Consider the following 14,024-nt stretch of genomic DNA (forward strand, 5'->3'; position numbering starts at 1 on the left):
AGAGCCCCTTAGCCAATCACACCACAGCCCCAGAGAAAAGTGCAGACCCTGGAGGAGAAGAGGGGCGAGCTTTTGTTTTCCTGAGACTTTAATGAAGTTGGCCTGGTCAGTCTTGGAGGGATTAGCTCCAAATTGTATCACATCATCACCACGGTGACTGTTAGCCAGTGAGGGAAGAAGGGAGTTGGAGAGTTTAGGTCAGTGCGTGTGCATGCGTTTGTGTCTGTGATCGTTATGATCCCAGTGCAAAGCGGAAAGACAAACAACATGGCTGGATCTCCCCCTGTGCACCCAGGCTTTGGGAACTCAGGGAAGAGCTTTCTCATCGAAAACCTGTTGAGAACAGGTCCTGTCTTGGCAGCCTCTGAGGGAATAGCAGGTGGACATCAAACACGCGCCCCGCTTGGACCCCAGAGGAGAACATGGGGCCCTCAGCACTTTGTCTACCAAGACCAGAGTCAAAACCCTTCACGAGTCAAAGACACAGGAGTGCGTCTACCACATTTAGGTAACTGGAATGCAATAGATGCCATCACCAGAGCTGTTAGTTTCTTAGAAATGATTGTGTTTGAGTACGTATTATGTGTAAGTGATTTTAAATGGTATTATCAGTTTTTATTAATTGTTATTAATGTCAATCAGATGCTTTAGATCAGTTATTCTAAATAACTGGTGAAATATATGAAACAAAAAAGATGACATTACATTATCATCTGTTGTCTTATGTTATTTAATGTAGATTCTAAAAAGTTACTAAAACTGAAATCATATTACATCATGTAAAGTAAGTTTTGAAAACATGAAACGTACTAATACCACTCATGCACAAACTTTAAAACCAGTGACAGACCACAAATAATAGTTTAGTTTAGACAAAAACATATTATTTTCCTTCTTGTATAAAGAACTTTTCATGTTAGGGCAGGTCAGGTTACTTTGGTTACAATTGAATCAAATACATCAAGTTTAGTTGACAAAATGTGATAGTAAAATCACATTCTTGTAATATATAAGTTATACTACATGGTTATTGCCATTGGCAATTGATATCTTAACATACCATACATTAGCACATTATGGAAGTTTATTATAAAACATTGCCAGTTGTAGCTTGTTATATAGGGCCTTGTTCTAATCCAGTCAATTGTATGGACAGAATTATCTGCATCCAAAACTGAATTGTTAAAAAATAATAAAGTATATACAGAACAAAGACCTGCTCAAAAGAACTGTTTAGACGAATTTCTATTGTTTTACCGTGCATGTTTGAAAATGATATGTCCTTGGATGATAGCAAGTATTACAGTACTACTAAATTCTGCCCTGAGTTATGACAGGTGATACAGGAACACCACAATCATCTTAAACACGATTTTTATGAGGAAATACCAAACACACTTTAAACCATAATTTAAGGCAAATCAAATGTGCTCCTTCCAGCAATATAGCTGTATGTTGAAATGTGTCTAATTTGTTGCTTTCACCTACCGATTTACAGGTAATTTACTTTGTTAAATTAGTCTCAAGCACTGTAGGATCATTATGTCACTGCCATGGTAAATCTTATTTTGCAGTGGTGGCAGGTTGAGTATACACATTCTTGGATAAACTGTTATTACTTCATTGGTAGGAGCAGTGAATAACAAATAATAATAATTTTGTGCTGACATGTTTCCACTTCCTTGCTGCATATTCCTGCTGCATGTCAATGTCTGCTGATCTCCCTCTATTTCTCCTTCTTTCACTGTTTCTATCTCTCCCTGTCTCTCTCTCTCTCTTTCTCCCTTTCCCTCCCTCCCTCCCTCCCTCCCTCAATCCTTCCCTCCCTTCATTTGTACTCCCAGGTCTGCTGGGTGGTGTGTTCCTGCCAGGTCCTCCTCCTCCTCCCTATGTGCTGGCGTGCTGTGGTGGGTCCAGCCCCCCACCCATCTTCTCCAGTGAGTGTTTAATGCTTCATCAGCGATGCTTCAGCTCCCCTCTATGCACAAGCAGCAGGGTCTCCCATGGTCTCTACGGCTAATTACTGATGCTACACCAAATAGCTAATTCTCCACTCAACTCTCTGCAGTGCTATTCATGACCATTCACGGCTGTTTAGAGCCTGGGAGGTGCGGTGGGGGGGGCTTTATTGCCACTGGGGGCCCCCTTTTCTTCTTGCAGATTCAAACTTATGCTCAGGAAAATATGCAGGGCTAGTAAACATCTCGTCTTCTGTCAGATTATGATTCTAATTACAGTAAGAGCCTTGTGGTAATGACAGCATCTACAGAAGGGTCTTTAAACGTACATTAATTGCGTTTTGTTTGACTGAATCCAAGTCGATCTTACAGCCCTTTATGTGTTAACTAGGATCAACTAATCAAAATTGTAATTCATAGCCTATTCACTAATGCGTGTAATTTTACTTTTCTATGATTTCAAGCTTAAGCAGTGTTACTTCAGCTTTGTTCGGTGTGTGGGTCTAGTAGTTATTGACTCCTGAGCCACCACACCTCCAGATTCCCCCTGACACTCTTAGGCCCTGAGCCCTCCGAGTGGGCTGACACTTTCCCACAGTGCCCAGCAACACAACAATGTCAGGCCTGGCCGTGACCAATCGCCACTTTCACTCCACCATCCACACGCGACCCCTCTGCAATTTTTCACCCCAGCAATGAACTCAGCCGAGCACAAAACCCTGCCATTCCTCTGCAGAAGGGGCAGGGCTGGGGACAGCCCCCTGGGCCTTTGTGTGGCTAAAGAGCCCATCTCTCCAAGTCCCTCCTTTCTCCGGTCTTTCACTCTCATTTCTGCCTATTGGGCGCCTCTTGACTGAAACATAAAGCACTCAATGAAAGTGACTTTTATAGACTTATTGGAGCTCATCTTCCCATACAGCCAGGGCCATACCTGCAAGTGAAAAGATTGAGCTTCGGAGCGCTGAGCCAGCGAGTAATGGTCTTTCAAGAAACAGGCTTCATTGTAGTGGTCGAGACGTGGTTGTGTGACTGGACCGCGGGGGAAGACACACACGTAGCACTCGAGTGACCTGTTAATCGTCCGTTTAAGTGGAAGCCATTGAGGTCCAATGGAGGACAGAGGAGCGTGTCCAAACCTGTTACGCACTCTCCCGAGGTGGTCTGTGTGCAGATTTGTCGTACAGATTAAAAAGGCACATTTGAATGGCCGGACTGAATAGTTTCACTTGACTTTTGTTGTGCGTGCACCTGTGAGTGAGGCAGCGTGGGATTGGCCCTCAGAGTTCACCTAATCCTTTTCTCCTCCGTAGAAACTGGATTCTATTCTGTGTTTAGTCACCCCCAGTTGGTTAAGTTGACAGATTGGCACCATTGCTATGGCGAAGGCTGAAGACTGAGGGAAATTGCCAGTGTGCAAATGGCCCCTGGTAGGACCCTGTAAACGTTAATGGTGAGCATGTGAATGAAGGAGAGACCTGGTTTTGGGACGTCAAAATGTCTCTTCATTATAAATCGGGCAGATGATGTAATATGAATCTATTCTTTCAGCGAACACTTTAAAGCTGGTGTAGACAAGTTTTGCAAAGCTAGCTATTTTAGCTTCTATTCCAAACGATTCAAACCATATCCCACTCCTTCACTTCAAAGCCTCTCCTACAAAACACATGTACGCGCTGCCTGAACACTGCTGGGAGACTAGTCTAGTTAGTCCACGAGAGAGAGGTTTTGAGAGAGCATTGTTTTTTTCATGTCGCATTCACATGTAAGAACACACAAAACAGTATCATAATGAACATAAACATGGCTAACGTTAGTACTCACTACTTTCAAGCATGCATGTTAGTGTGGGAAATTCTATAATAGAGTTTGAACCTATTGCTGGTGAGCTATGAAGCCCCTTTAAATCTCTCAGTTCTCGCCAGCGTGGAAAAGCAACACCGATATTGACTCTGGTTTTACTTCTTGCTAAATCCAATCTCCTTTTGCTGGTAGCCTTTTCAACTACTGTCTGTTTTCTCTTTCGTCTTTTGTGAAATCTGGAACTGAATTTATTGCCTGCTCTTTCTCTGCCATTCTTGTGCCTTTAGCTCGGTTGTTTAGAATACTTCTGCCTAGCGTACTTTAAAACTACAGTAATGCACATTGAGTGCAGGGGCAGAGTGTGTGCAGGTAGGTAGACAGACAGGTAGCCTGTCCAATCATTAGTCTCGGAACGGTCTTAATGATTTGTCGTGTTTATTACAGTCCTGCGACGCCCACAGATTCCATATTACCGTCAAACCTTTAGATGTATTGGTTGCTATCAAGATGTGACGTATATTTAGGCAAATATGACAAAAGGTGCTTCTCAACAACATTGCCTACACCATCTTTAATCCAAAGTGACCTGCGGGGGAAAGAGGGGTTGATTTGAACTTGTGATTTCTTGATCTGCACTCAAATACTCCACCACTGAGGAATACCCAACACCAAAACCATTATGTTGTGGATGTCCATCAATTTCGACGCCTTTTCCAACTCACTCAAGTTTAGGATGTTTATAAGCCTGATGTGTTCTGCTGCTGTTGCATCCTCTCTTGCATTTCTCTTTCCGGATTATAGCAGTGTTCCTTGTTACTCATGCAGCAGGGATGAAAATTACCCTAAATATATTCAATGATACGACACATTACTTTGAAAAACAAAAGTATATTCCTCCCTGCTCTCTGCATCAGGAAACAAACTCATCAAAGCATAATCATGAATATTAACGTTTTTGTTCCTCCAGAGGCACCCAACATCTCGATATGGTCCCCGGACATGAGTCCCAAATCAAGAAGAGGAATCCTGAGAAGAGCTGTGTTTTCAGAGGAGCAGCGGAAGGAGCTGGAGAGAACGTTCCGGAGGCAGAAATACATCAGCAAAACAGACAGGAACAAACTGGCAGCTGACCTCAGCCTGAAGGAGACACAGGTATTACACAGGGCCTGTGAAATTATATTGATTTACATATAGTATACACAGTCCATTTACATAGTCCCTTATAATGAACCATTGTACATAATGATTCATGATAAAAAATACAATCATCCAAGTTAATGTGATCTGTAAAAATAGATACGGATAGAGAAAGAGAGCTTTGTGTCCATGAACGTCATACACGATGATATCAAAGATTTCAATCTGCGTCAATCCAATGCACAATGCATAATAATAGTGATGATGGTGCACGTGGTTATTGTTCCAATAAATCACGGTCCAGTGGATTATGCAAATTCTACAATAATTAACTTGACATTAACCATGTCATTACGGCATGTCTAAAATATTATAATATATACAGTATTATATAGGGGTGTAATGATACACTCAGCTCACGATTCGATACGTATTACGATACTGGGTGTAAGATACAATACGCATCACAATATTTTGAACAGCATTTTTTATTAAACAAATTCAATTAACAGATTTATTTCCAAAACATTTAACATTTTCAATCATTTTCTTTGTTGTACATACAATTTAGTTAACTCAGTTCAAGCGATTTCTGTGAATGCAATGAATGCACACATGACGCAGGTGCTGAGTAGGTCGCGCGCTGGTAGCTCAACCAATAGCATCAAACGGGCGTCATTTTGTAAAAACATTGCCATAACTCTACGATACATCCTTACGCTCTAGGTGAAGATCTGGTTTCAGAATCGCAGAATGAAGTGGAGGAACTGTAAGGAGAAGGAGATCCATAGCGGACGCTCCCCCATGGAGGAGCTCATGTCCAGGAGCTTCTCACAGGAAGAGGAAGTGCAACAGCAACGACCAGAGACCTCAGGGACAACGTCAGACACATCGCCACCACAGAGAAACAAGGACCTCGGAGCTAGCGTGACAGAGCCTTGCAAGGAAGCTATGACTCTCAAACAGCCACTGACTCCCTGCAGACACTCACTTCCTGACCAGTGAAAGGACAATAAACCAAGATAAAGGAAGGGCTGGTCTTTCCTCCGCCCACTAGATTATAGTAATCCTAACACATGATGCAATCATTCTTTCTGAAAATATGTAAGTGGACTCAGTAACAATAATCTTCAGATGTTAGTTTTATTGTAGCATGCTCTTCCTAAACGTATACAATTGAGTGAGATTGCCAAACACAAAACTGATGTACAACATGTTTGATTGTCACATTTTATTCAGGATCTTTTTTTTTTGTAAATAGTTTATCACTGAAGTACATCTGCTGTAAATAAAGTTTTTCAACATATAATTCTTCAAATAATGATTTCATTATAGGACACACCACTCCACTGGCAGAAACATTTCCCCCACTTACATGGCCACTGACCAATGTCCCATCACAAAATCAAATTGTTAACCCCACAGTTGATGTCTGAGTCATACATTTGCATTTTGCAGAATATTACTTAAAATAGACCCAAATGGTCAGTTTGCCAGTCTTCGTAATCCCCCCTAATCCTAAACCACAAAGACAGTCGGAGCACAAATATTGTCAGAAACAATCTGATCTGAAAATGTTAAACCTCTCTAGTAAAGCAAGATCCCTAGAAACCACAATAAGTTATTAATGTAAGGCTACATTAAAGATTGCACCATAATATAATATAGAGAGAAATAAAATCACAGCATAGCAAATAATTGACAAAAACACGACAACAGCACCATCAAATAGAAATGTGCTTTCCGTTTGATTTAAATGACACAGAGATGCTACAGTACACTTTGTTATGCTGTAATGCTGAAAGTCGCTGGGAAAGGGCCTTCAGCAGTTTTGTTCCGTGAGGATTGTACACTTGAGGATGCGAAGGAAGCTCTGGACCTTGTTAGAGTCTCTACGGAAGCAGTAGAGCAAGTCTTGATGGTCCATGACGTTGAACTCACTCCTCTTAGAGAAGGAGGAAGAGGATGAGACCAGGGCATCAGGGGAGGATAGGTCACGCAGAGTGTTGCTGATAACCCCCAACAACTGCATCTAAGAGGGACAGATGCACAGACGCACACAAACACAGACACCAACCGGTGTTAATCAGACTAGCGCACACAGACAAACATACAAACCAGTTTGGTATCACATTAGCTACACATTACCTTCTCTGCCACCCTCTCCACTCCATTCCTCAACTCCTCCACCATGTCACTCATTTCCAGAGCCCTGTTGCTGCTGAGGGGGTTGAAGTCATTCTGCTTCTCCTCCTCCTCCTGTTCCCCTTCCTGGTCCTGCTGTGCCATCCTATGGTGAAGCTGGGACAGGGGGTCTCCCCAGGCTCCCAGCAGCCTCAGAATCACCTCTGTCAGCTCCTCTCTCTGGGCGGACAAGGTGGAGGAGATGAGAACAAGAGACACTGTTCACGGCGACCACGACAGCAAAACGTCACACCATCTGCTGCTTGATCCGCAATTTAGTTGTTTCCTGACACAACACAACCAAACATACAGTACCATACCGTTCTATAGCTATGAATTTGAGCATGCAGATAGAAACTCAAATTCTAATACTAAACCACACATTGTAAATACAAATGATGCACACTCCATGCACATTTGAAAAGTACAAAGGCATTTACTTACTGCTAGTCGCTGTGCATTCTCTTTGCCGTCTGGGGTTAGTATGTTGTATGTGTGACACTTTTGTCTCCTTATCTGATTCCTGGAGGGAGGGAAATGTTGTTCCTTTAGGGAGGCACAGAATACAGGGGAGATACAAGTTCAAACCACATCAATCCAAAGCAAGCATAGTAGAAAACTTGAGACATACTGTAGGGAAAAACGTGATGAAAGAGAGAAAATAGAGTGAGAGAGACAGCAAAAGAGAAAGCGAGAAAGACAGAGACAGCGATAGAGGGGAAAAAAGGATAAGACTAAAGCATGTAGAAAAGTAAAAGGACTCACAAACTCGGAGTGCAGATCGTTGGAAATCCCCTGAACCCTGGCTGACTGCTGGATGACCCTGTCAAGGAGGTCTGCCAGTGGCAGGGAATGGCACACTGCTCCATTTTGGGCACAGATGGGGGCACTGCCAGCCCTAAGTGGCACCTCCGAACACACAATTGCAAGGATTGCGAACCACACTGCAGATTAAAAGAGCACAGCTATTCAACATCCTAATCAAAACACATTATAAACTGCAAATCCTACTTTTTACTTCTTTCAGTCTCACCTGGTCTCATGTTTCTTGATGCAGTGGGATGCTAGTGATTATAGTTCTCTGTGTTTGTCTCTCTCCTGTCCAGTGCTCTGCATAAGAAACTGGACTCCTCTATGGCAATAGAGCTCATTAAATAACATAAGAAGTGGAAATAATGGTCTCTGTGTTCGTCATTGCTCTGCTGACGTGATTCTCCTATCACCCGGGAGCATTCAGAAGCAAGCCAGGCAGAAGAGAGAGTGAAGGAGAGAGACATTATTGGGATAAAGATGGGCCAGGCAGCAATGGTATCTGGGATCCTCTGTGAATGTAAGGAGTTTGGCTGTCTTTTCAAGTTAGAGTTATGAAGTTGGCAGTTCTAAATCAGTATTGTCAACCTACTAATTTCATTGGGTAGCCAATGAGAGAATCAATCGCAATCATGATGAGTCAGAAGAGGGAAAATACAGAAGGGATGGAAGGCGTTTAAGGTCAAGATTCATGTATTGTCATGCCATTGGATCAAGTGTTTTGTGTGTCCTGCAAGCGTATACCATCATGTGAAGTCAGCGAGTGATATTGTGCCAACCACGCTTGTATTGGAGGTCCGTGAATGAGTGTGACACAACACCGACGTCATTATTCATTTGATGTAGAGAATTACAAACCCTGAGGGGTTGCTAAATGCTGACCTGTCCCTTACACTATCTTGTGGTAAGTCTCAAGGACGTTGAAGGACAATCAACGAAGACCGTTCTTAATGTGCCGTCTGTGAACAGTTTTCTCGATATTCATTTATATATTTGATATGGCAGCTTTCAGTGTTTTTTTCCCCTCAACAGACCAATACCAGATCCAACAGATCCAGCGTTATGTAGAAACATTTCTAACTGAGTTGACATAATTTCCTGTCGTAATGTAAATGAACATGTTTTAAAGGTCCCTTCTGTTTGTCAGGTGTGTGCTGGGAGACAGTTACTGTGTGTGGTAGATGTCAATAAAGACCACGTGAGAATGCAGAATTCACCATGTAGAACAAACAAATTAGAAATGAAGTTGATTCAATCTGTTATCTGTATGTCATTTTTAAATGCCTTAACATTGTAAAGGAAACACAGTTGGAGCCTTGACTGAATTGACTGATCAAATTCATGATTTTTATTCACTGTTCACAGTTTAGCGGCGTCTCTGGGCGTGGCAACGGTGGTGATGAGGATGGGGGATTGGGCTAATGGGGCCACAGCCACAGTCTCCACGGCCATCCTTGCAGATCCAGACGCTGGGTGAGTTCTGGAGGTCAAAGGTTGAAGACTTCAGGGGTATTACTCTAAAGGCCACTCTGTTGGTTGACTTGATGATGGAGGTGGTGGTGTGGTTCGGGGTCAGAGGCAGGTTTGAGGTCTCCTTCAGGCTCAGGGTCCCCATCAAGGTATTGGTTGGGGTGAGGGACACGGTGGAGGTTGCCTTCAGGGGAGGGGTCACTGGAATGTTTGTGGTGGGAGCCAGGGTCTGGACAGCACCAAGGGTTGTGGCCTGGAATCAGATACCCAACAAGCATAGCATATATTTTAATTAGAAGGATTATAAAAACCCTACTGTGACTTCAATCACTGTTATAATCAAGTTTGTCTCACCTTGATCAACACTACTTCCTCTTTCACCTTGGCTAACGACTCCAGAATGGCAACAGCCTCCTCCCTCTTAGTGCCCACTTCCTCCTTCTTGGTCACTTCCTCCTCCCTCTTAGTGACCACTTTCTCCTTCCTGGTCACTTCCTCCTCCCTCTTAGAGACCACTTCCTCCTTCCGGGCAACAGCCTCCTCTCTGTTAGTGACCACTTCCTCCTTCCGGGCAACAGCCTCCTCTCTGTTAGTGACCACTTCCTCCTTCCTGGTCACTTCCTCCTCCCTCTTAGTAACCACTTTCTCCTTCCTGGTCATTTCCTCCTCCTTCTTAGTGACCACCTCCTCCCACCTGGTCACTTCCTCCTCCCTCTTGGTGACCACTTCCTCCTTCCGGTCAACAGCCTCCTCCCTCTTAGTGCCCACTTCCTCCTTCAGGGCAACAGCCTCCTCTCTCTTAGTGCTCACTTCCTCCTTCTTGGTCACTTCCTCCTCCTTCTTAGTGACCACTTCCTCCTTCCTGGTCACTTCCTCCTCCCTCTTAGTGACCACTTCCTCCTTCCTGGTCACTTCCTCCTCCCTCTTAGAGACCATTTCCTCCTTCCGGAAAACAGCCTCCTCTCTGTTAGTGACCACTTCCTCCTTCCTGGTCACTTTCTCCTCCCTCTTAGTAACCACTTTCTCCTTCCTGGTCATTTCCTCCTCCTTCTTAGTGACCACCTCCTCCCACCTGGTCACTTCTTCCTCCCTCTTAGTGAACACTTCCTCCTTCCTGGTCACTTCCTCCTCCTTCTTAGTAACCACCTCCTCCCACCTGGTCACTTCCTCCTCCCTCTTAGTGACCACTTCCTCCCACCTGTTCACATCCTCCATCTTGCTCCCCAGCTCCTCCTGCTGCTCCATCAACAATTCAGCCTTCAGTGCAAGGTGTACTGCTTGGCGAGCCAGGATCTTCTCCTGTCGCCTGAGCTCTCTCGAGAGCACTGAGAGTTGTTCAGGATCCATCTTCAACATATAGAACACAAAAACCAAAACATTAGGTTGTCGTCAGCACTTGACATTAACATTTTTGCTTACCAGCCACTGTGGCTAGTGGTTTTCCAAAGTTACTAGCCACTCATCACCAGTTTTTCTCTTTTGTGTTGGTGTCTGCCCTCCGGGTTTTCCTACACCTGTTATGTGCCGCCACATCCTTGCCTTGCAATGAGTTTATTATTTTAGACAGGGTCCTCAAGTTTATCAAAAGCTTGGAGTGAAATCACATGCGTCACGTGTGTTCGCGCGTCTGTTGCCTAGTAACGAACGTACGGTGGCCGAGACTGTTCTGTGTGTTAGCGCATCTATGTTGCCTAGTAACGAATGCATTGTGGCCGAGACTGTTTAACACAGGGGCAAAAGATACGTGCTGGCGGCAGGAAACTTCACTCCGTGTGCCTGTGCCTCGTCCATTAATGTATACAACGTTAGCAGGACAACTTGTATTGGTTGTCGTTGCCTTCTCAGCGTGAGAAATACAAGGTGTGGCGTGTGAGTGTGTGAACTGGTTGAAATGTGTGTGTCTCACGGTCAATGCGTGAGGCTTGAGAATCCTAGAGTTCTCAAAACACATCTAAAACAGCTGTTTTAGATGTTTTTAGAAGACAATTAAAAAAATTGAGATATATAATTCCACCCGCCAAAGTGGCTAGTAAGAGTGTCAAGACCTGGTTGTCGCCCGATTAAGCAAATATGACATGAAATCCTTATGTATTCGCATGAAATAATATATAACATGAATCCCAGCAATTCATTCATAGGATATTGGAAGACTACAGTAATAAACGTCGATTTTATAGGCTATTTACAACAGACTGAGATGTGCTCAAATCATATTAGGACTATGTAAAGGTAAAGCTTACCTGTAGAAATAGAGCCATGCAGAAACACGGGTTCTAAGTGTCCGCTAATGCAGGTTGGTTTAAGTAACGCTTGTAGTGGGTGATTTCTTTGCAGTCAATGTCACGAATGATCATTTTCAGTCTGAAAAGTCTTATTTAAGCTAATTCGAATGTTTGATTCTATTGCCATAGTTTCTTCCCATTCTAACGTCATAATATCTGAATTCGAATTAGCGGACATCACTTCATCCTAAAATGGATGATGTGGATGATGTATCGTGCGGTGTCGTTGTCGTCCACTATACATTTCAACACATTTTAGTTTTTGGAATCCAAATGACTACTGCAAGTTAACATCAAACTCGTTTTTCAACATTACCATTTCAAAACCAATTGTCCCTACTTAAAGTTTCCTCATCCTCACAATAACAAGGACTTGATGTCGTAAAAAGGGTAGCCTACTGCTCTGTCAGCAGTTTTTCAATAATTTGATGAAGCAACTTCGGGTATACTGACATTTATTGTCATGAACATGGGTTTGGTTTTCTACTCGACATATATCCAAAACAACCAAAACATAAATACAGCAATCTCTTCATAAAATATCTTTAGAAATCATTAACATTTATCAGTTCTATTTACAAATTTCAGTGCATTCCATTACTGTGTGCTATTAGTGACAGCTGAGGGACTGCTATACTGCCAGTGAACAGCAGAAGGCAGCAAATGGTAATTAAGAGTCCAGCTCCAACATTTGTCTTCAGTAGCTCTATTTTGAGCAGGTTAGAAACACATAAAAATAGACATGCAAAATGCACAAGCCAGGTTATATGCATGTTGCTCTCAGTAGTACTTTCAGAACTAAGGTCATGCCCCAGGCAAATGAGACTGCCAAAGTCACACAGACTCAGGGTTTATCCGTTGATGCTGTTTCCAGGCCTGGTCCTTCCATTCACTCAGCACCTATGGTGCTTCCACTTGCGTGTTCCTACAGCCAGGTTGGCGTCCTTTTTGTGCCAGGGGAAGAGGTGGTTGAGGGCCAGGGTGCGGTCGAGCAGCACGCTGCCAGTCAACAGGTAGAGCTGGGAGCGCCCGGGCCGCACCAGGGTGTGGGAGCAGCGCAGGTTGATGAGGAGCCACTGCTGGAGGAGGTGCTGGGCGTCATAAGGAAGGAGAGGGCCCTGGCGAATGAACTCCACCCTGCCCTCCACTTCAAACTCAGGCTTCCCTGTGTGATGGCGTCGGCGGGACAGTTTTGCTGTTACAGCTGTGGAGGAGAGAGAGAGAGAGAGAGAAAGTAAGTATACGTTTGGGGAAAAAATCCATTACACAGCCTCTAGTGATGCACACACACATACTTATTATTTAACCGTGATTCTTACCAAATTCATCCTGGCACAGTGCGTCCAGCACAGTTCTCAGCAAGGGGCTCTCCTCAACAGAAGGGCAGGACTGGCATGCAGGCTTGGGAAGTACTACAAGAGATAAGACAAAGGGTAAACGTCACTATGCTGAGCAACAATAGCACCGTCAGAAGACCTGGGAGCTAATGGCCACATAGCCATTGATTCAAATGGGAACAGGGTGCACAGTTATTTAAATTCTGTTCAATTCAACTCGAAACGCTTCGTTCGCACCACAGAGAGTTGCGGGTAACTGACCTTTAGCCAGGTGGCTGTTCTGTTTGGGGTGCGGTGACAGACACATGTCCTCCTGCATGGGGAAGCGGTCACAGTCCAGGGCCTCTGGCCAGGTCTGACCCTGACAGGCCAACACTGGAGCACAGCTGTCCCTCACAGACACACACAGACTCCTACAGGGCTGGATGAACCTAAGGATGAGGAGACAAGACTTATTTTTGCCAGGTACACACCAGTTACACCACCCTGGACATAAGAACCCTACACAATCACATTGATGAAGGATTTCCAGCAAAAATAAACAGCTAGAAAAATTTAGAAAATGTAAATAAAAAAGATACAGCTCGAAAATTGAGAACATTTAAATAAAAAAGATACTGTAAACACAGGGAGAGGAGAGAGAGGGTCAAATAAGACATGAGCGGACGCATATTATTGAAATATTGTTGAAGATCCTTACGTGTCAAGGCAGACGGGGGCAATGAGGGAGCAGAGGAAGGCCTGGGCCTGGGGGTGGCACCCCGTCTGGAGCAGGGGCTTCCAGTCCTCCGACCGCGGCACCACCTCAGCCTCCAGGCTGCTGTGGCCCAGGAAGTTGGGCAGACGCATCTCAGAGTAACCCACATCCTGGCACACGCTCATCTGCTTGGGAATAGGCACGCAGCGGGTCGACTGGCCCAGGTCAAAGGCTCCGGCCGAGGATAGGAGCACCAGGAGAGTCAGGGTGATGGAGAGATCCATTTTTGGAAGGAAACGGATAAGACTAAATCCAGGGATAGATGGGTTCTGTCGTGGAGGCTCGCTGC

General features: G+C 44.2%; 4 protein-coding genes across 5 annotated transcripts; 1 reads left to right on the forward strand and 3 right to left on the reverse strand.

Annotated features, from left to right (window-relative positions):
• The first annotated feature begins 267 nt into the window (after window positions 1-267).
• Window positions 268-6,173, forward strand: dbx2 (developing brain homeobox 2). The gene is made up of 4 exons (XM_062462871.1): window positions 268-508; window positions 1,845-1,937; window positions 4,726-4,910; window positions 5,622-6,173. Exons 1-4 carry the CDS (start codon window positions 268-270, stop codon window positions 5,898-5,900), a joined length of 798 nt encoding a protein of 265 aa, XP_062318855.1. The 3' UTR covers window positions 5,901-6,173.
• Window positions 6,174-6,717: 544 nt separating this feature from the next.
• LOC134020622 (prolactin-like) lies at window positions 6,718-8,122 on the reverse strand. Its single transcript, XM_062460779.1, has 5 exons — window positions 8,113-8,122; window positions 7,845-8,023; window positions 7,524-7,625; window positions 7,044-7,259; window positions 6,718-6,927 (listed from the first exon to the last, which is right to left on the reverse strand). Exons 1-5 carry the CDS (start codon window positions 8,120-8,122, stop codon window positions 6,718-6,720), a joined length of 717 nt encoding a protein of 238 aa, XP_062316763.1.
• A 1,101-nt stretch (window positions 8,123-9,223) lies between these two features.
• On the reverse strand, window positions 9,224-10,958 carry LOC134021765 (golgin subfamily A member 6-like protein 7). 2 transcript variants are annotated; one of them, XM_062462873.1, is made up of 4 exons: window positions 10,826-10,953; window positions 10,107-10,706; window positions 9,714-9,770; window positions 9,224-9,612 (listed from the first exon to the last, which is right to left on the reverse strand). In XM_062462873.1, the coding sequence occupies exons 2-4, from the start codon at window positions 10,704-10,706 to the stop codon at window positions 9,256-9,258; spliced, it is 1,014 nt and encodes a 337-aa protein (XP_062318857.1). In that variant the 5' UTR covers window positions 10,826-10,953; the 3' UTR covers window positions 9,224-9,255. The 2 variants fall into 2 exon arrangements, with proteins under 2 accessions (XP_062318857.1, XP_062318856.1); XM_062462872.1 differs by having other exon boundaries at window positions 10,107-10,958.
• Window positions 10,959-12,109: 1,151 nt separating this feature from the next.
• szl (sizzled) lies at window positions 12,110-14,007 on the reverse strand. Its single transcript, XM_062462874.1, has 4 exons — window positions 13,679-14,007; window positions 13,240-13,409; window positions 12,961-13,053; window positions 12,110-12,845 (listed from the first exon to the last, which is right to left on the reverse strand). Exons 1-4 carry the CDS (start codon window positions 13,957-13,959, stop codon window positions 12,535-12,537), a joined length of 855 nt encoding a protein of 284 aa, XP_062318858.1. The 5' UTR covers window positions 13,960-14,007; the 3' UTR covers window positions 12,110-12,534.
• Between the last annotated feature and the right edge of the window lie 17 nt (window positions 14,008-14,024).

Source organism: Osmerus eperlanus, chromosome 5, assembly GCF_963692335.1.
Source record: "Osmerus eperlanus chromosome 5, fOsmEpe2.1, whole genome shotgun sequence".
NCBI classification, from domain to species: domain Eukaryota; kingdom Metazoa; phylum Chordata; class Actinopteri; order Osmeriformes; family Osmeridae; genus Osmerus; species Osmerus eperlanus.

Excerpts from the sequence above, each read along its gene's own strand:
- dbx2 (XM_062462871.1), top strand. The coding sequence starts at position 268 with ATGGCTGGATCTCCCCCTGTGCACCCAGGCTTTGGGAACTCAGGGAAG. Across the intron at positions 509-1,844 it reads AGTGCGTCTACCACATTTAG|GTCTGCTGGGTGGTGTGTTC; the intron begins GTAACTGGAATG and ends TTGTACTCCCAG. Across the intron at positions 4,911-5,621 it reads TCAGCCTGAAGGAGACACAG|GTGAAGATCTGGTTTCAGAA; the intron begins GTATTACACAGG and ends CTTACGCTCTAG.
- LOC134020622 (XM_062460779.1), bottom strand. Across the intron at positions 7,626-7,844 it reads ACGATCTGCACTCCGAGTTT|GAACAACATTTCCCTCCCTC; the intron begins GTGAGTCCTTTT and ends GCCTCCCTAAAG. Across the intron at positions 7,260-7,523 it reads AGAATGCACAGCGACTAGCA|AGAGAGGAGCTGACAGAGGT; the intron begins GTAAGTAAATGC and ends TTGTCCGCCCAG.
- LOC134021765 (XM_062462872.1), bottom strand. The coding sequence starts at position 10,715 with ATGTTGAAGATGGATCCTGAACAACTCTCAGTGCTCTCGAGAGAGCTC. Across the intron at positions 9,771-10,106 it reads TGGGCACTAAGAGGGAGGAG|GCTGTTGCCATTCTGGAGTC; the intron begins GCTGTTGACCGG and ends AAGAGGGAGGAG. Across the intron at positions 9,613-9,713 it reads AGGAAGTAGTGTTGATCAAG|GCCACAACCCTTGGTGCTGT; the intron begins GTGAGACAAACT and ends ATCTGATTCCAG.
- szl (XM_062462874.1), bottom strand. The coding sequence starts at position 13,959 with ATGGATCTCTCCATCACCCTGACTCTCCTGGTGCTCCTATCCTCGGCC. Across the intron at positions 13,054-13,239 it reads GAACAGCCACCTGGCTAAAG|TACTTCCCAAGCCTGCATGC; the intron begins GTCAGTTACCCG and ends TATCTCTTGTAG. Across the intron at positions 12,846-12,960 it reads ACTGTGCCAGGATGAATTTG|CTGTAACAGCAAAACTGTCC; the intron begins GTAAGAATCACG and ends TCTCCTCCACAG.